General features: G+C 50.2%; 7 protein-coding genes across 7 annotated transcripts; 2 read left to right on the top strand and 5 right to left on the bottom strand.

Moving 5' to 3' along the window:
• Nucleotides 1-260: 260 nt before the first annotated feature.
• On the bottom strand, nt 261-1,481 carry N7503_005063 (mitochondrial ATPase complex subunit ATP10; the record flags this gene model as incomplete). Its single annotated transcript, XM_057064610.1, has 2 exons — nt 1,011-1,481; nt 261-906 (listed from the first exon to the last, which is right to left on the bottom strand). The coding sequence occupies exons 1-2, from the start codon at nt 1,442-1,444 to the stop codon at nt 261-263; spliced, it is 1,080 nt and encodes a 359-aa protein (XP_056922353.1). The 5' UTR covers nt 1,445-1,481.
• Nucleotides 1,482-2,067: 586 nt separating this feature from the next.
• N7503_005062 (DNA-directed DNA polymerase IV) lies at nt 2,068-4,395 on the top strand (the record flags this gene model as incomplete). The annotated part of the gene is made up of 4 exons (XM_057064609.1): nt 2,068-2,524; nt 2,575-2,747; nt 2,803-3,171; nt 3,226-4,395. 4 exons carry the CDS (start codon nt 2,068-2,070, stop codon nt 4,393-4,395), a joined length of 2,169 nt encoding a protein of 722 aa, XP_056922352.1.
• Nucleotides 4,396-5,042: 647 nt separating this feature from the next.
• Nucleotides 5,043-7,624, top strand: N7503_005061 (uncharacterized protein). Its single transcript, XM_057064608.1, has 5 exons — nt 5,043-5,646; nt 5,703-6,199; nt 6,253-6,364; nt 6,415-7,359; nt 7,413-7,624. Exons 1-5 carry the CDS (start codon nt 5,163-5,165, stop codon nt 7,514-7,516), a joined length of 2,142 nt encoding a protein of 713 aa, XP_056922351.1. The 5' UTR covers nt 5,043-5,162; the 3' UTR covers nt 7,517-7,624.
• Nucleotides 7,625-8,442: 818 nt separating this feature from the next.
• N7503_005060 (uncharacterized protein) lies at nt 8,443-8,934 on the bottom strand (the record flags this gene model as incomplete). The annotated part of the gene is made up of 2 exons (XM_057064607.1): nt 8,443-8,578; nt 8,723-8,934. 2 exons carry the CDS (start codon nt 8,932-8,934, stop codon nt 8,443-8,445), a joined length of 348 nt encoding a protein of 115 aa, XP_056922350.1.
• An 872-nt stretch (nt 8,935-9,806) lies between these two features.
• On the bottom strand, nt 9,807-12,386 carry N7503_005059 (uncharacterized protein; the record flags this gene model as incomplete). The annotated part of the gene is made up of 3 exons (XM_057064606.1): nt 9,807-10,252; nt 10,300-11,680; nt 11,733-12,386. The coding sequence occupies 3 exons, from the start codon at nt 12,384-12,386 to the stop codon at nt 9,807-9,809; spliced, it is 2,481 nt and encodes an 826-aa protein (XP_056922349.1).
• A 777-nt stretch (nt 12,387-13,163) lies between these two features.
• Nucleotides 13,164-15,291, bottom strand: N7503_005058 (uncharacterized protein; the record flags this gene model as incomplete). Its single annotated transcript, XM_057064605.1, has 2 exons — nt 13,164-14,869; nt 14,937-15,291. The coding sequence occupies 2 exons, from the start codon at nt 15,289-15,291 to the stop codon at nt 13,164-13,166; spliced, it is 2,061 nt and encodes a 686-aa protein (XP_056922348.1).
• A 554-nt stretch (nt 15,292-15,845) lies between these two features.
• Nucleotides 15,846-16,752, bottom strand: N7503_005057 (uncharacterized protein; the record flags this gene model as incomplete). Its single annotated transcript, XM_057064604.1, has 4 exons — nt 15,846-16,208; nt 16,262-16,402; nt 16,462-16,490; nt 16,578-16,752. The coding sequence occupies 4 exons, from the start codon at nt 16,750-16,752 to the stop codon at nt 15,846-15,848; spliced, it is 708 nt and encodes a 235-aa protein (XP_056922347.1).
• Nucleotides 16,753-17,530: the final 778 nt, after the last annotated feature.

Genomic DNA, 17,530 nt, shown 5'->3' with positions numbered 1-17,530 from the left:
GTCCAGCGTCTTCCAAGGTTATTGTATTCTTCTGCTTATTTTCATTGAGGCGTCCGGGTTTGGGCATTTTCCAGTGGAACTCCTGTTCAACAGGAATGATAATATTGCACTTGGTTTATGATGGCGTCTGACGTCTATTCTTTTCTTCTGTTATACACATTCTCTATTACTATGTACAAATCCAATGGAGAGGGGAATCGCGGCATACCCACAAAATCTTACACAACCGAACAAGCCGTAGGCTCTGCCCGTTTTTCGAATTAGCGAGGAGTCGACGACTGCAACTCAACAGCAGCCTTTTGCTCGGCAATCAATTTTTCCAATGCTGTATGCATGGCCTCGACCTCGTCGGGATGAGCTGGTCCACTGCCCGCCCATCGAATCCGACAATCGGCGTCGACGAGATAAACGTATCCCACGAATTTATTTACCATACCAACCGCTTCCTTCAAGGACTCATCAAATCCCTTCTCAATCAAGAAGTAGCGCGGGTGCTGTTCGACAGGGAACTTCTTGCGCACGCCACCCAAAAACCGTCTGACCAGCCATGCCTTCATGCGGTTTTCTTCGAGGTTGAGATCGACTCTTTGCGCGTACTTGGAATTCTGCGCAAGCAATTCCTTTAGTGCGGGATTCCTGTCTTCGCCTGAGAAATTGCCAGTGAATGTAGTTGTTTGTTCCTCACCCCACAGACTGCTGAAGAGGTTCACGACGCTAACTTTGCCGCGGAAAATGGCTGTGGTATCTTGTCGATCTTTCGGGGAGGCGAGAGTAATGCCGGAAAGGTTGGGGAAGTAAAGAGCCTTGTCGGCGCGGAAGATTCGTGGATTCGAGATGAAGGTCTTACCCTTGTGGTATTGCAGGTTTGACCATTCGCGGAAGTAGGGCTTTGCAACTAGTCGCGTTCTATAGTAGGAAATTCCATGTTAGCTTCTGGACTTGATTTATGGCATATATTTGCGCCGGTCCGGGGGAGCAGTATAAGGGAGGCTTGGGGCGATTCCACATACAGTTCCTTCCGGCGCGCAATGTGCTTATCGTAGTCGACAAAGTCGTCGCGTCGTTCCTTGATTGTACGAGCATCAACACCTGTATTCTCTCCCACTTGCGGGGGAGCTGCTGCGCCGATCGGACGGCTCAATACCGGGGGTACGAAGTCCGCGTCACCTGGCTTGGAAGATGGTTTGGGGATTGGGGCCGGGTTCTGCTGGAAAGGAACGGAGCGTCGGAGGGGTTGCGCCTCTCTTTGTGGGCGAGGGGAGATCTTGAATTCGGCATTGCTAGCATCACTTGGCTTCTTCGTGCTGTCGGTGGTGGCGTAATGGCGTATAGAGCGGAGGTTCGAAAGGGTTCTGGTGCTGCGGAATTGGCAGCTCAGGCACCGGTTGGTTTGGAAGAGCGCTGGCTCCAGCATTTGGTAAGCTGGAATTGATGTCTTCCACATTTTGAACGAAGATTATTGATGGAGAAGTCAATGAGTCTAGTCGCAAGGTTACAGCTCCGGCATCAAAAATTCCCGAATGGGAAAAAGAAGGTCACCTGATCGGATTTTCAGAGTGATTTTTTGACTCCAAAATGGTCATTCTGCTGTATAAGGAAACTATCTTTTTAATATTGATCCTTGATTCATCTTGATTTTACCAATCAATTATATGCAAATTCATGGATACAGCTGGAGGCTGCCTACGATACCACTGCCGGACCATTAGGGAGAAATATATCGGCGACTGAGCCTCAACCATGCAGTTAACCATACAAAGTTTTGTTCACTATTGAGGGAACCAACTAAGAATGAATCAATAATCACCCCAACTAGAATCAACTTCTACTTTGAATCGTAAGTTGAAAGTAAAGATATAGCAATGCCCGAATTCGGACAAATAGACTTTTTCCCGTGACCTGGTGACACTTTCGCGTATCGTGGACCGCGATCCACGCCGTCGACCTGACAACTGCAGTGTCGGAGCTGCCTAGAGTGACCGTCATTCTTACTTTGTCTAGGAAACTGCGATGAATCATCCATGGATTAGACGCCCTTTCCTAAATCGGACGCCGGACTAACCCACCATGGAGGAGCAGCTTAGCAAGAGGAGCTTCTTTGCAGCCCTTGAAAGTTTGGATCACCTCGACGATACTGAGGATGAAGAAGAGGAGGACCTTCTCAAGCGTGTTGCTGCCCGGAGACCTTCAGAAATTCCAATTCCAACCGCGGCCACTGTCTCAGTCAGCCCAGGGCCTCCAGCACCGGGAATACTCACTCGGGCGAACACAGACCCAAAGCCACCACCCACAGACCAATTCAAAATTGCAGTGGTTACCGAAGCCAAGGCTTCAGGAAGGACTGAGCAATTGAGGAGGGTTGAGCAATCAACTGACCCCAAAGTGAGAAGTGTTCAACGTCATAATACTACCGGAAGTATGCCAGACCCAAAGAGCAGAGGTCCTGTCTCAAAGAAAAGGAAGCCGAACAAAAATATCAAAGTGGTCCCTGAAGACCAACAGATCTTCAAAGACCTGGTATTCTGTGGGTAACGCGGTTATGCTCTCAACGTGAGCTTTTGCTAACTTCTTCAGTCTTCTTTCCAAATAATGACGTTTCTCCCTCTCGTCGACTTCGGATTCAACGAGCCCAGGAGTATGGTGCGCAGTGGGCTCAGGAAAGATTTGAAAAAGTGACCCATATTATCGTGGACGAAGGGCTGTTGCATCGGGATCTTCTCACCCATCTTAAGTTGGATACTTTCCCTGTCAGTGTATACTCGCTCGAGGCTTTTATTCTGATTCCAACTTACATGACTACAGGAAAACGTCATTATCGTGAATGAGTTATACCCATCAGACTGTATCAGATTCAGTTCGGTCTTGAGCCCATCATATGGTCGGTTTCAAGTTGAGGGAACCCCGGTGGCTACCGAAAACAAAACACCAGCTGAAAACAAAGCACTGGGACCTACCCCCTCGGACTCTTTACCTTTGAAGCAATCCAAGCGAGCACAGGAGCAGGGTCAAGTATCAACCCAGAATTCCGATGAAGATAACGTCCCTAGTGTTTCTCCTGTATCAACGACACCGCCCAGTGGCCTCGTACAGGATATCGTCTGTGACGCAGAAACTCGAGAAAGGGATGCCCTGGACGATCTCATTGATGAAACTAAAGCTATAAGCCATTTGGTGAGTATCGAAGTCTTACAAAGATCAGGATTGATTGTTAACATTGATCATCAGCCACTCGAACCTTTCGACTCTGCGGATGAAGCCACAGATGATGTCGATATTGAATCTACGGCATCGGAGTCTGAAGAATCTCGAAAGTCACCAGAAGGTCCCAAGGTTGAAAGGACGGACTCTTGGGCAAAGAGCTTCGCGTGTATGCAGAAATTCAACCCTGAAATGCGAAGCAACAACCCCAACAGCAAGACCATTGAAATTTTGCAGCAAATGTGCGATTACTATGAACGGATCGCCGATCATTGGCGCAACTTTGCTTATCGAAAAGGAATCAATGCTCTGCGTCGTCAGACTGAGAAGATCGTTACAAAAGAGCAGGCCCGGGCTATTCCTGGTATCGGAGAGCGATTGGCCGGCAAGATCGAGGAGATCGTGCTGACCAACCGACTTCGCCAATTTGACAATACGAATCACACCGCCGAGGATCGTATCCTCCAAGAATTTCTCGGTGTCTATGGCGCAGGTCTTCCTCAGGCGTCCAAATGGCTGGCTCAGGGATATCGGTCTCTCAGCGATCTCCTCGAGAAAGCGAGCCTGACCACGAACCAGCGCATTGGGGTGGAGCACTATCATGACTTTATGCAGCGAATCCCACGCAAGGAGGTTGAAGCCCACGGGGTGTTCGTCCGAAAAGCAGTACAGTCAATGGATCACGACATGCAGGTGATCATTGCAGGCTCTTACCGCCGCGGGGCACTGGACTCGGGAGACATCGATTGTCTCATCACTAAGCCGGGTGCCTCGTTAGACCAGATTCGGTCTTTGATGAGGGACAAAGTCATTCCTAAATTATTTGAGGATGGATTTCTCCAGGTTGGACTTGCCACTTCACGAAGACATGATCATGATGGATCTAAATGGCATGGCGCATCGACTCTCCCCAATAGCCCGATCTGGCGGCGCATCGATCTACTCTTTGTGCCTGGGGCAGAATTTGGGGCGGCCTTACTTTATTTCACCGGCAACGATATTTTCAATCGTAGTATGCGACTCCTGGCTCGCAAGAGAGGACTTTGTTTAAACCAGCGCGGCCTCTATGAGAATGTGCTACATGATGCGCAGCGGGTGAAGGTCAATCCGGGCCGATTGCTGGAGAGTCGGGATGAGCATCGGATTTTCTCATTGCTGGGAGTGCCGTGGCGACCTCCTGAGCACCGGATTTGTTGAATGGGATTGGATGGGGTTTACAGTGGTTTATTTCAGGAGAATTTTTTTTCTAAAAAACATCCAATAATTCCGTTAAATCGAATAGTCCAATAGAATAGGGTTGAATGTACATATAGTAAAAATGCCCGCAGCAATTATGTGTGGGTTGGAAAGTCAATGTAGAATCAAAAAGCGTTCTACCAGAGACAGAAGGAATTTTCCCTTCTACGCTCCCCAAGTGTGACCTCCCACTCGTCATTCTACTTCCCTTTGTTTCCATCTTTGATCCCCCACAACAACCTCTGCTCTGTTTCCTGACATCACTTCCCTTCCTCATCCACCGCCTTGGTTCCCATCACCGCCTTTTCATCCACTCATCACCGCCTTGCGTGCGGTGAAGCCGTCGCGTTGTCTTTTCCCCCTTGTGACTCCCAGACCGCCCTCTACTGCCCCCCCAGTTTTGCCGCACATCTCGTTGCGAGAGATATTATTTCTCGCAAGTCGATTCAGGCTACGCCTGACCTTCTTTGGTCCTGACTTCTTTGGGATCTTGGGTGTGGGCATCCAGAGCCCCATCGACCCCCTCCGGTCCATTCTCCCCCATCGTCATCTCACTCAGACCGCGTCTTGTTGTGGTGGATTAGATCGCGTCTTACCATCAAATTCTGGGAAAACATTAGATTGCGATTGAACAGAAACAACAACATCGGCTCTCTAAAGCGAGAGTTGGGTTGAAACACGTCGACAAATCCTTCACCCCCACATCTCCTATTTTTGTCCCGTGCAAAATGGGACGCAAACCCAACCAACTCATCCTCGAGTTCTTCAACCGAGGCCCCAAGCTCGAGGACTCCAGCAACCGCTATCAGCACACCTGCAAGGCCTGCGGTGAGCGATTCCCTAAAGGCCGTATCGATAGCCTTACCAACCACCTGGTCAAGAAGTGCCAGGCCATCCCCCTCCGTGACCGCCAGCGCGTGCTTCTGCGACTCCACGAACTCCCCGACCTGACCGAGGACGCAAACAAAGATCCCAACGCACCGGCAGGTAGAAAAGGAGACGGGCTCCAAAATCCGAATCGTCCGAACTTTGATGGTCTGAACGTCCTGGCTGAGGCTTCTCGCCAAGTGGGTGCGTCTGACACCACCAAGCGTGGCCCCGCATATACCCAGTCCGTGACGGCCGGTGGCAAGACAGTCATTGTCGACCCAGCACTTGAGGCCGAGGGCTTCCAGGGACAGAATCAGGAAGATAAGGGAGACGATAACACAGGTATGTCGTTTGTCTGACTCTTGTGAGCCTCGTGGATACTAACAATCAATGCCTAGGTTCCCAAGCCTCCCCTCCTGCCATTCCGGCTCTTCCCAGTCATACCTCAGGCGATCACGCATCTATGTCACCAACCCTTGGTGACAACTCCATGACACCCGAATCCGCCTCCAACGCGCGCCAGTCGCTCTCGATGATCGCAGCTTCAGCAAATGAAATGGTTCCGCAGGGAGGTTTGATGGATGGCGACCATCTTGGTGATATGAAAATGGGCCAGTGGAATCAGCAGCTATCGACTCAGGAACAACTGCTTTTCGACAGCTTGCAAGAGCACGACCCGACCTTGACGGCTGCCACCCAGCGAGCTGCTTCTTACCCGCGCCCCATTGCCATGAACCCTAACACCCAAGCCAAAGGCTTTGTGAACGAGTTTGGTAACTCGACTAAGCCAACAAAGCCCAAGGTACGAGGTCGCTTTACTGCCGAGCGACGTCGTGAGGTTCAGGAAGTGCGGAAACGAGGTGCTTGCATTCGTTGCCGCATGCTAAAGAAACCTGTATGAACCACTGTCAGTTTAAAGAAGCGAACTTTTACTAATAACATTTATAGTGCTCTGGCGACACCCCCTGCACCACCTGCGCTAGCGTCGAAAGTGCTCGACTCTGGAAACACCCTTGCATTCGGACTCGTCTGTCTGAAGAGTTTGAGCTTTACAATGCCAGTATGTATTCATGGATGTGACACGAAGATCGCCATACTGACATCTTCCAGACTTGCACGCTACCCTTGCCTACCATGACACCAATGCCATCAAGAACCAGGTCAAGTTTGAAATGTACGTTGGTCGCATGGAGGCGACCCACTTCGAGGAGAGCAGGGTGTTTATTACTATCAACGGTCTTCGTGGCCACCGCAATTCGGTTTCGGCCCTCGACCCTGCGCTTCAAGGTCTGGGCGAGGATCAGTTCCCTGGTCCTTCACATGAGGTTTACCTGCTGGACAGTGACTCCGATGATATCCCAAGCAAGCTCGAGTTGTACATCAAGAAGACTGCGCCGTTCTTCTTTGAGCGTGAAACCTCGACATTTATGAAGCCCACCTTACTTCTTTCTGCTGAATTGGGACAATCGAAAAAGGACACTTTGCTTGAACGTGCAGTTGAGCTGTGGGTTGCCACTCATATTCTGGTGGATACTGAACTTGGATGGAAAGTGTACCAAAACCCTAACCTTCCCCCTACTACGATACATGGCCTTGCTCAGCCCACCGACGAGGGCCGTATGCCAATCGAGGAGGTCTCAGAACCAGAGTCTTATGCCTTGCTATGCAGCCAGCTTCGTGCCGCCATGGAAAAACGTGCCATGCAGCTAAGCAAATCAGTCATCAATGACCTGGAGCGTCGTCTACTGCAACGCCAGAAAACCGGCTGGTTCGAAACTTTTCTTGTGGCCATTGTCTTACTTAACTGCGTCGAGCGTACATGCTGGCTCTTCCGCTCCTGGGACAATGAGAGCTTTACTCAGCGCTGGCCCTTGGACAAGCGTCCCCCCTACTATTACGCCCAGTCCGAGCAATTTGCAGACATCTTGCACATGCTATTGCGGATGCGCAGTCTCCCACCCAAGACTACCGTTCGTCCCGAGAATGGCTTCTTGAAGGCCGCAGAGGGCAGTGACGAAAATGCCGTCCGCTGGTTTGATATGATCCAGATCTCCCGTAAGTCTAACGCCTCCAATTCACGATGATTCACCTGCTAACTGGTTTTACAGCCTACTACCTAGAGGAACGTGTCAATGCGCTCTTCGACCCATCTGACTCCCGCTCCCTTGACCTCCACCACAGCGCCCGGTTGCTGTTGCCGGCCAACTCTTGATTTCCGAGCGCTTTACCGTCAAATCTGAAACAATCTTAGCTTTTCGATACTTTTTATTCTTTTATCTCTTAGGGGTTTATTTTTTCATGGTTGATATTCTTGCTGGAGGATGTTTCATTGCGAAGAGAGGAAACAAAAGGAATGCATGCAAGCTTGAATGCTGGTTCTGAGGCCATATTTTGTCTCTTTTGCTGGTGGTGTTGAGGGGTTTCGGTGTGATTATCGACTGATATCTGGTAGCCTTGAATGTTCTAATACTTGACTCATCTCCGTTCCATGTTTGTAAGCTGAGCAGGTAGATATCTGAGACTTAGACTTTCCTTTTGTCTACATAGTATGTGAGGTCATATGACTTGGTGCATTTAAGGCCCAGGAGGCAATCGCGCACTTCCTTCTCTTCACATATCCCCAAAACCTTTCTTGTCAGGAAGCCCCCCTGTTTCATTCGCTCCCAGCCACAGCTTCTCTACTTCTTACATTTCTGTTGTTTTAAAGATCCTGTGAAGATCCTCATTGTTACATATGGACTTTTGTGGTGTTGGACATACATCGTCAATCTGCTGGAATGAATTGAATATGTTGATCGAAATCCATCAAGGATTATACATATTAAATTGTGAAATCATGTAACACTACATCATTCTTACTACGGTCATTATAACTTGTTCCTTGATTTCAAAATCAAATCATATCCTCTTCTCCCCTCAGCCAAGGTATGATCGAGTACTAATACTGCCTGGAACAAGCAGATAGTAAGTATGGGCCTGCCGACACGAAGAGACATAACAAAAATGCTATCAATTTCATTTGAGCAAGAATAAGAACAACCCACACCCGTGGACGGTATTAAAAAGAAACCCCAAGGAAACCATCTAGAGCACCAGGGCATAGAAGTTATTTTAACACAAAAGAAATATACTATACAATCAGGCCGACCCCATCGATGACCCCATAGCTCCTTCTGGTTGTCCATGCGTATGAACTTGATTCTGTTCCAAGACCACGGCGTAGAATTTTCCTTCTTCGGAGGTATCATGGTAAGGACCAGCCGAAAGAACAGCCCTAATATCATAGTTAGACAGCTTATTGGGTATATATTGCAAGTCTCGGCCTATTAAGCCTTGAACAAAAGAAAATATGCATAAAAGGCGAACAAAAACAAGATTATCAAACTCGAAGAAAACAAAATAAAAGAAAGCAACATACCATCCCTTGTACTTAGGCTGATTGAAAAGCTCCGTAAAAAAGCGCAAACTCCGTAACGGCAGTTCTAAAATAGATGGCAATTCCGGTCCATCACCGCAAACAGGAAGACCAAGTTTGTTGACGGGGAGGTAGACCATCTCCGCGCTGTTTTGCGGGTTGCGCGTCTCCTGGAAGATGAGGAGACGGCGCGAAGGCTGAGAGGGTTTGCTCATTGTGATTGACGTAGTATGAACTTGAATACTGTCTTAAGCTAAGCCCAGTTTCCTAGTATTTCACACCTTGGAAATATTCCGATCTTTGATATTGTCGCAAAACCCGGAACAAGTGCCGACTTTTTTGTGGTGGGGTTTCTGCGTACTCGCGCTTTGAGCGCTTGCGCCCTGGATTCAAAGTTAGTATTCTAATCACATTTTTGATTAATTGGATACGTAATGAATGCGCCTTGGTAGCATACCTTTTTTGCTTTTTGCTTGCTGCGTGCTACCACGTTCCGGCGCGCGACAGAGGCTGCTTATCGCGTTATGATCGGCGATTGATTGCCGGTTGAGGATCGCGGGGCAGAAAAGGGGGTCAGCACGCTCTTGCGAGAGTCTGCGATGATGGAATTTTGGATGGTGGGTTTCAATGGTGGTTAAGTAGGAATATTGGATCATGTATGTGCTTGCGCCTTCACTGTCACACGGTTAATGTGTAGTCCTTGGTGGATCATTGTGTTGCTTTTATTTGCTGTGCGCGTCCGAAGTGGGGGTGGTCATTGGATTTTAGTAATACTACTTTTGCAAGGATGTGCTGGATGGATTATAAGTAATCAATTAAATAAGTATGACTTTTTTACACAATCTTTGAGAATAGCATAATCTGGACAGATGGTGGAAAAGTAAACAAAGTAGGCACTTGGGGAATCATGCCACTGGGGCCAATCATACATGACACAAATAAGACAAGTTGAGGAGGAAAGGAATCATTGGGTATCATAGTGAAGTGAAAGGTAAAAAGATCGAAGGGAAGACATGTACAGAAGCATGATGCATGCAGCAGTCACACTGGGTAAGAGAAGGAGAAGATGCCCAGTGGTGAGGGGAAATTAGGTATCCAGTTCTCCGTCCAACACTCTCCGTGCAGCATCCAGTCGTCGTCGAAGGACTCGAGCGGCCTTCAAGTCGGGATCTGGAGAGGTCGTGATCGCCTGGAGATCCATGCAGACGTTGCCCAGACTCGAAAACAGTTGCTCTAGCATCTGGGTATCATCATCATTGATGCCGCCAGCCGAGGTTGGAGTCACGGAGCCTGGGTGCGGACTGGAAGCTGCCCGCACAGTTGAAACGAGAGACGACACGAGAGAAGTTGGGGTCGCGGAGCCGGTGGTAGCAGATGAGGAACGACCAGTCACGTCCACGCGACGTGGGGTCAGCTGTTCTTCAACGGGAGTGGCAGAGCCATCTGGGTCGTCCCGAACACCTCGGGGAGTTTCAGAACGATCAGTATTGATGTGTTGAGCCTGGCGGCTTTGTGAATGGCGATGTCGCAGTTCTGCTGGGTGTTAGTTGGAGTGAAAACAATGGAAGGATCTAACGTACCATGGTTGAACTTCCGGTCCCAATATAACAAATCATCCTCTTCCTCTTCTGGGATGTCTCCCTCGTTGGCTGTCGCAAACGTGGCAACTGTCGAGACGGACATGGAACTGTTGGTGCGTGAGTGTCGCACCGACCGACTGGGCCGCGTCGTCTCGACTGAACCACGAGAGCTTTGGCTTGGACGCCGCACCTGGCGGGAGTAGTTGCCAAGGGCACTGTGGAGAATGAAGTGTTCATAGTCAAATGCATCTTCACGCTCTTCGTGGGGTCGGGTATCAACACCAGGGAAATCGTCAAGGCTCTGGAGGTCTTCATCAAGCGGCTCCCGCAGGATTTCGTCCAACGCCTCACGGTCGATATCACCATCCTCAAAGTCCCCTTCCTCGGCATCTTCGTACAGACTCTCAGCAACGGACTGTCGTCCGTCGCCGTAAGTTCCAGTTCCTGAACTAGGCCAGGCATCTGGAGCCTGAGAAAGGCTCGTGCGATTATGGTCTATGGGGCTTTCCTCAGTCCGCTCAGATCGCTTGACTGCGTCCAATTGCTCGTTAGAGGAACGAGCCTCGCGAGCATACTCTGAGCTTACATCGCGTCGGCCATTTGATCCACGACTGCTTTGTCCCTCTCTCATTTCGAGGGCATTAGCATACCAGGCATCGGCTTGCGTCAACGGACTCGGCGTACGTAAGCTTTGCAGACTTCGGCGACGCATATTGTCCTCCTGGGTCCGAACCTTGAGAGATGAGATCTTGATGTGAAGGCCTTTCATTTGGTATTGCAAGTCGCGCACCTGCAGCTGAGACTGCGCACGGCTTTGTGGGCCGACAGTACTATAAACAGGACTGAAATCTCCTGGGCTGGAGTTTGACTCGTTATCTGCCGAGATGCCCAGTCCCGTTGGCGAGTCCGTTGGGCTACTCTCTTCAGGCACGGGGGATTCTATAAGCCGCGGCGAGTCTGCAGGTTGCGGCGACTCTGAATAAGGCGGTTTGATAGATGAGATCGACGACCGGTGCGTTAAATATGCGCGAGTAGGCTCATATTGGAATGAGCGCTCATCATGGTGGAATGACGAGGTACTGGCGCCCATAGCACTGACGGAGCGCGATAATTGCTTCTTATCATTTGACAGACTCGACTCAGGGGGAAAGTTCGTGTCGCTGTGCACCCGCGAATGTCTGTTAGTAGACGAGTCCTGCGAGGACACGAACGACTGCCGTCGCAGCGTGGAGGGCCTGCGATCAGCTCGAGAAATTGACTGATAAAGTCCACCAGCTGGCTTATGCGCGCCCAGAGGCTGAATATTCCCAGGCGCCGAGGGTGACGGCGACGGTGTAAGGCGCGTAGTAGAACGAGCGCGATTCAAATTGCCTTCCATGAGCTATAAACGAGTCAGCATTCCTCGGGAATTTATGCGCCGATCCCCCACATACCGTCAACCGTTTCTTTGCATTCTCCAGAATCCTCTCCGCTTCGCTACTCAAGATTGCCGTGGCGTAATCCTCTCCAGGACCTTTGCCCGTAGCAGCAGCCGTGGCAATGGCAATAGGACTACCCGACAAATTGGCACCACTTTCGGGCGACAGCACCTTCTTAACCTCCTCATTCTCAGCACTGGACATGCCGATCGCATTCTCGTTCTGAACAGGCGACACCTCGCGAACAGTCGCTGGTGAGTTCACCTCTCGCGGACGTGTACTCCCCGCACTAACCGTGGAGCTGGAACTACTCCACGCATTATCCTTCGCGTCAGTAGCTACCATATCCACCAACCCCTGATCCTGACCCGTCTCCTCCTCATCAAACCCTCCCAAACGCGCAGGCGACAGCTCCTCTCCGATATCAGACAAGCGTCTGGGGTTGGGAGTGACGTCCTCGTGGGTCCAGGCATTGCGCGAAAAATTCTTCTTGGCCCGGTTGCCAGAGCTGCCTACACTGGAGCCGGCATGGGGGTCTGACGAGTTGTACCGGGCATTCAGATTCGATAGGTAGACGAGCTGGGAGGGCGGGGAGGGAGTAGAAGATTCGCGCTCGCTACCGTCATACGGCAGGATCATGTCCGGGTCGGTTAGAGTGAGGGAGGGCATGCGGAAGGCGGATTCAGGCCCTGGGCCGACAACCTAGAAGATATGAAGAGGAATGAGGACCGTCGACTGGAAAAGACCGGTCTGGTTTTACCCTGAAAAAGCTGCCCCTAACGGGCGGATTGGATACGGTTTAGCGTGGCTAATGATCATTGCCTATTTGGGGAACAGCTGGGATTTGAAGATCTAATGCATTTTTGCATTTACCACGAGTCTTCCATGGATCTTTCTAGAACTAGCTTATGAGCCAATGCTAGTCGTGTGGATAAACTTCTTCTAAATGTCATAGCTTTCTATAACCAGCAGTTCCAAGCATAAGAGCGTTGACAATCCCCATTGTTTTTTAGCTCGTAAGTTTAATTACCGGCATGTTTGTGTTTAGTGGAACTGTCTTATCGCTCTATTTTGATATCCAATCCACAGGTACAAATTCTACGACAGGGATTTCAGTCGCACAAGACGCATGAGCCGCACAATGCAAGGCATGTCTCAACTCCTAGCAATTTCAATGCCTGGAACACTGCCAGTATTTTGGCTGAGCAGGTGCAGTTGTATGGAACGAACCCCTGAGAGCCGCGGTTTTGATCCATGGGAGCTCCACTTCGGTGGGGAATTTAATTTCCATCACTTCTACAATACAACTTCCTACGAACGGTACAGGTACAATGAAATGGAAATAGCTTGCATGAAAAATAAAATCATTGGATGCTTTTTGGTCGCAAACTCCTTTTATACCTTAAGTACACATATTACAAAAAAAGAATCATACTCGCTAGATGTTTATAGCTTCTGCAGCAACAACTTGGCACCGCTGCTGGTCGGGCCGGCCTTCTTGCCCTCTGCGCCCGACGCCGAGGCCTGCTCCAGCGCCTTCTTGTTCTTCTTGAGTGTCTTAAGCAGCTCGCTCTTCTTCTCAAAGTCGTCTGACTCAGCCAAGGCGACGATCACAAACACGTTCGCTCCGGTAGCCCACTCCACGATCTCTTCGCGGATTTGCTCGTAAAGCAGACCGTGGAAGTTGAGTGCGGGTTCCACCTTCTCGACAGTCTTCTCGGCGGGGTTGAAGCGACCACCTTGTACAAGTGACTTGAGAAGACGTCCAACGGAGGAGTCTGGGGTGTCGACCTTGGCCTTGGCAGCTTGGGCCACGGCCGCAAGAGCGGCATCCTTGTCGCCATCAGCCTCGAAGAGCACCTCACCAATGAGTTGACATCCGAAGGTAGTCTCAAGCAGAGTCTCAGCGCGGGCGGCGATAAGTTCGAGCAGGGTCGCTGATGCGGCCTTGACCAACTCTTCGCGACGGATGGAGGCGTCTTTCTTGGAGGTCTCTTTACGGACCTCACGAACCTCCTTGAGGACCTCGTGATCCTGCTCGGGCAGGAGCCACTTTACGCGGTCACCAGCGAAGGGGAACAGAATGGGAACACGGGCAGTCAGGTCGTTGATCTGGTAGAGCAATTCCTCGTAGCGGGCTTCCTCGGGGTCGTTCTGGTTCAAAAGTTCAGGGAAGATGGCCTTGGAGCTCAACTTTGTGTCATCAATAACTTCGTATGCGGCAAGCAGGACCATGTGGCCGTTGATATCACCGGCCATGGCCTTGACAGTCTCACGGTAGAAACGCAAAAGCAGCTTACGGTCCTTGGCATTGGCATAAGCCAGGGTCAAGCTCATCAGGCGCGAACCAGACTGAGTGAAAGCTAAGTTCTTTGCCAAATCACCCTCCTCGTCGCCCTTGATCAACTCAATAAACTCGTTAGCCTCGGAGCTACCGGGCTTGGTAGCAAGGAAGTATTGCAGCATAGCATCGTGCAGAAGGGTGAAACCGGTAGACTTCTTCTGAATCAGCTGGTTAATCAGCTCACGCAGGTGGTTCATGATGGGCATCCGCTTCTCGGGGGAGGCCTCCAGGATCTTGCGAAGGTCGGACGACTTCTCCTTCTCATCCTGGAAATGGATGAATTCGGGACCGTACCACTCGCGCAGAATTCTTGTGCGCTGCTCCTTTGTGGCGACTGTGCGGTAGATATCATCAAGAATCCAAGAGCCCTCGGGGTGACGAATAAGGCGCTTGACATGTCCGTAGAATTCAGGAATGATGAGATCCCGAGTCTCAGAGTCACCGTGGACGATTAATTTTCCAACCAGGAACTTGGCGTAACGGCTCTGGGCCAACTCCTTGTAGCTTCCCTTCAATTCCTCGGCGATTCCCTTGCGTTGCTCCAAATTTCCGTATTTCAAAGCGGTCTGAATAACACGCACCGAATCGTGCTTGAAGACAAAGTCACGAACGCGGCCGGTGATGATCTCGAACAGCTCCTTGATGAGCTTCTTTCTCTGCTCCAGTGGGACGTGGGACTTGCGGCGCAGCTGCTCCCAGAGCTTCTTGGAACGGGCAATCATATCGGCATTGGGCTTGGCATTCTTGCGCTCCTGTTGGAGGGCCTTTTGCTTGATGTGAGATTCGCGAGACGCATTCGCATTGGGGTCTAAAAAATAGATATCGGTTAGTTTTTCTGCTCCAAGTATTGCACCGCCATGTGGGAGTGAACATACTTCTGTGGCCCTCTGGCTTGTCATTCTCCATCTCCTCGTCATCATCCTCGCCGATCTCCTTCTCATCGCTCACATCCTCCATATCAACATCCTCCTCGGGAGCCTCATCAACCTCATCGAGATCATCGTCGGAGGAGATGTTGTCAATATCGAACTCGTCCTCGTCCTCAGATGACTCGTCCTTCTGGACCTTCTTGGAAGCCTTCTTGTCGCTCTTTCCGGACTTGACGTCCTTCGACTTGGACTTCTTCACTGGCTCAGCGGCCTTGAATTTCTTCGAGGGTGCGGAGGCCTGCTTGCTGCGCTTTCCATTGCGGTCTTCCTTGGCATCGACGGGACGTTTCACACCGGCCATTGTGGGAATATGAGGTAGCGACTTTTGCTACGTCTCTGGAACCGGTTAAGAAAAAAGGTAGGTGAATATCCGAGCTGGTGATGCTCGGCGTGCTAGAGATAATTTTTTTGGTTTGCGGGCGGAGGAAGTTTTTTTGCCGGTTCCATGTTTGCACAGTTTGCAGTGATAAGACAAAGTCAATCTGCTGCGCAGTATGTACGGAGTACTACATGTAGCACTAATAAATGTACAGGCAGGACGATCATGGAATTTCATCCAAGTATTAATTTGCAGTTGTACATTATCCATCTATGCATAAAGATGCGTGGTCCAAGGTACATGATCTCTTGCAGCGATTGACATCACTTTCGCAAGACCAAGAAATGTACAAAATGCGTTTCGCAAACAATTCAAAAGGAAGCCCGTATAAGTATAACCCCTGTAGCCTCCTATCCCATATCCAGCAGGTATCGTGCAGTCCCAGGATTTCGGCATAGAACGCATAGCCCCCAGATAAGCCAAAACGCCTCCCAATAATCAAACCCTTACCGACAAGTTTCATCATTCATCATTGCTCAGTCACCATTAATCTCAGAGGTAGTTGTCGTCATGGACTCAGGCTTGGCAATAGAATTCAATTCAGAGGCCCCGCCACTCTGCCCACGCTTCCTGCCGGGCATATGGAACCCAAAGGGAGTAGACTTGCCGGATGATGGCGCATCACTGGAATCGCCGAACCGAGCGAAAATGCTCTTCTTCTTAGGCTTGACTTCGTCGTTGAGACCAACTTCTTCGAAGACCTCTTCTTTCATAACCTCGGGCTTCTCAAAAGTGGTGGATCGCACGGCAGGTGATGTAACTCGGCAGAACCGGGAGTCGAGGGAGGTGCGGGCTGGGACGGCATCGTGGTGACATACTGGAGCGCGGGCGGAGATGTCCTATGCTTGAGTTAGTGATGTGCAGAGCGACAGAATGATAAGGTGTGCCATACAAAAGACCGACGGTAAGAGTCGAAAGATTCGCGCGATATTGAGAATGGTTCGTTCTCATCCACTAGATCGCGGTGGTGATTTGATGATCGTGTTGAGCCGGGATAGCGGGACCAGAAACTCTGCTTCTCTGGTGGTGAGGGCTATAGGTCATTTAGTTCCTGAGAGGCATATATTGTTCAATCGCAAAGAGAAGTCATACTGGAAGATAGACGCCGCTGTCATTCACAACTGTTGTGGTTGTTAGCATGGACATCCCCATTGGCTTGTAGCGACCATATCGGCCGCCTCAATGCGATTTCAGGGACTTAGCCATACCACTCAATTTGTACTCAGGAGGCATGCCATCTTGGCTTCCCCGTACCTCGATTGGTGTGGGACCGGGACGCTGGAGCTGACTGGGCGAATTGTTCTCATTGTTCTCGTTGAAGCCGTCGATTTCCCCACCATTGGGCTGGGGCTTTCGGCCGAGGAAGTTACGGAATGGGGCCATATTGGCAATGGAAACTGGGTCACAATGGGGTAGGAAAGACAAAGATGAGCGGATGGTAAAAGTATCTCCACAACTTCACATGATCAGGCCATGGTTGGGTGGGGAGTGTATGGGGACAATGATCCGATCGTCTGCCGGGTACAGTAGCGGGCGCCAGGGCGCCGGAATCTACGTCATGGGAATTCCCTTTGCCTGGGGGCTATGCAGATAGACACCTTTTCGCCAAGTAATGATCCCTGATTGGGGGCGATGCTATCCAGTGTAAGGCGGGGTTATGGGAAGTGAAGATTTCATTTTTTTCTTTTCAATTTTCCTTTTCCAAACTACGTTCTAGGTTATGGTTGGCCATGGTTCCTGAACAGACTTTGATCCATACTTGATTCGGGGCCTTATTGCCTTGGAAATGGAAATTTTTCCCTTGCAAGAATACGATGAGCCCTACAAAGATCCAGGAGTAGTATGATCTTTGAATATCAATGTGGAGATGTGTGGAAGACAAGGTTTGTTACTGTGCAGTGGCGACAGTACGGGGTAGTAAGTATATGGGCTAATAGCGAGACATGTTTAGGGATATAAGACTGAATGATTACCAAATCTGGTAATCTGTCATGGATAACCTAGTGGAAGGCTCACCGCCAAATCCGCAACCTTGCTTCGGTCACCTGACCAGCAGGTACTGGTGCCTGGTACGAATCCTGGGGTCGTCACTTCACTCGCGCGAGTAATCCGCGACGCTGTTTGGCGCTAAGCAATGAAAGTGATACTTGAGGGAAGCAAT

Source organism: Penicillium pulvis (genome assembly GCF_028828015.1).
Source record: "Penicillium pulvis strain IBT 33274 chromosome Unknown contig_23_segment0_segment0, whole genome shotgun sequence".
NCBI lineage: Eukaryota > Fungi > Ascomycota > Eurotiomycetes > Eurotiales > Aspergillaceae > Penicillium > Penicillium pulvis.
Note: the sequence above shows the minus strand (reverse complement) of the source record. Positions and strands in the feature narration are given on the sequence as shown.

What these genes read in the sequence shown, in the direction of transcription:
- N7503_005061 (XM_057064608.1), top strand. Translation starts at nt 5,163, where the DNA reads ATGGGACGCAAACCCAACCAACTCATCCTCGAGTTCTTCAACCGAGGC. An exon ending in GCCGCATGCTAAAGAAACCT is followed by an intron (nt 6,200 to 6,252) that starts GTATGAACCACT and finishes TAACATTTATAG; the next exon opens with TGCTCTGGCGACACCCCCTG. An exon ending in GTTTGAGCTTTACAATGCCA is followed by an intron (nt 6,365 to 6,414) that starts GTATGTATTCAT and finishes GACATCTTCCAG; the next exon opens with ACTTGCACGCTACCCTTGCC.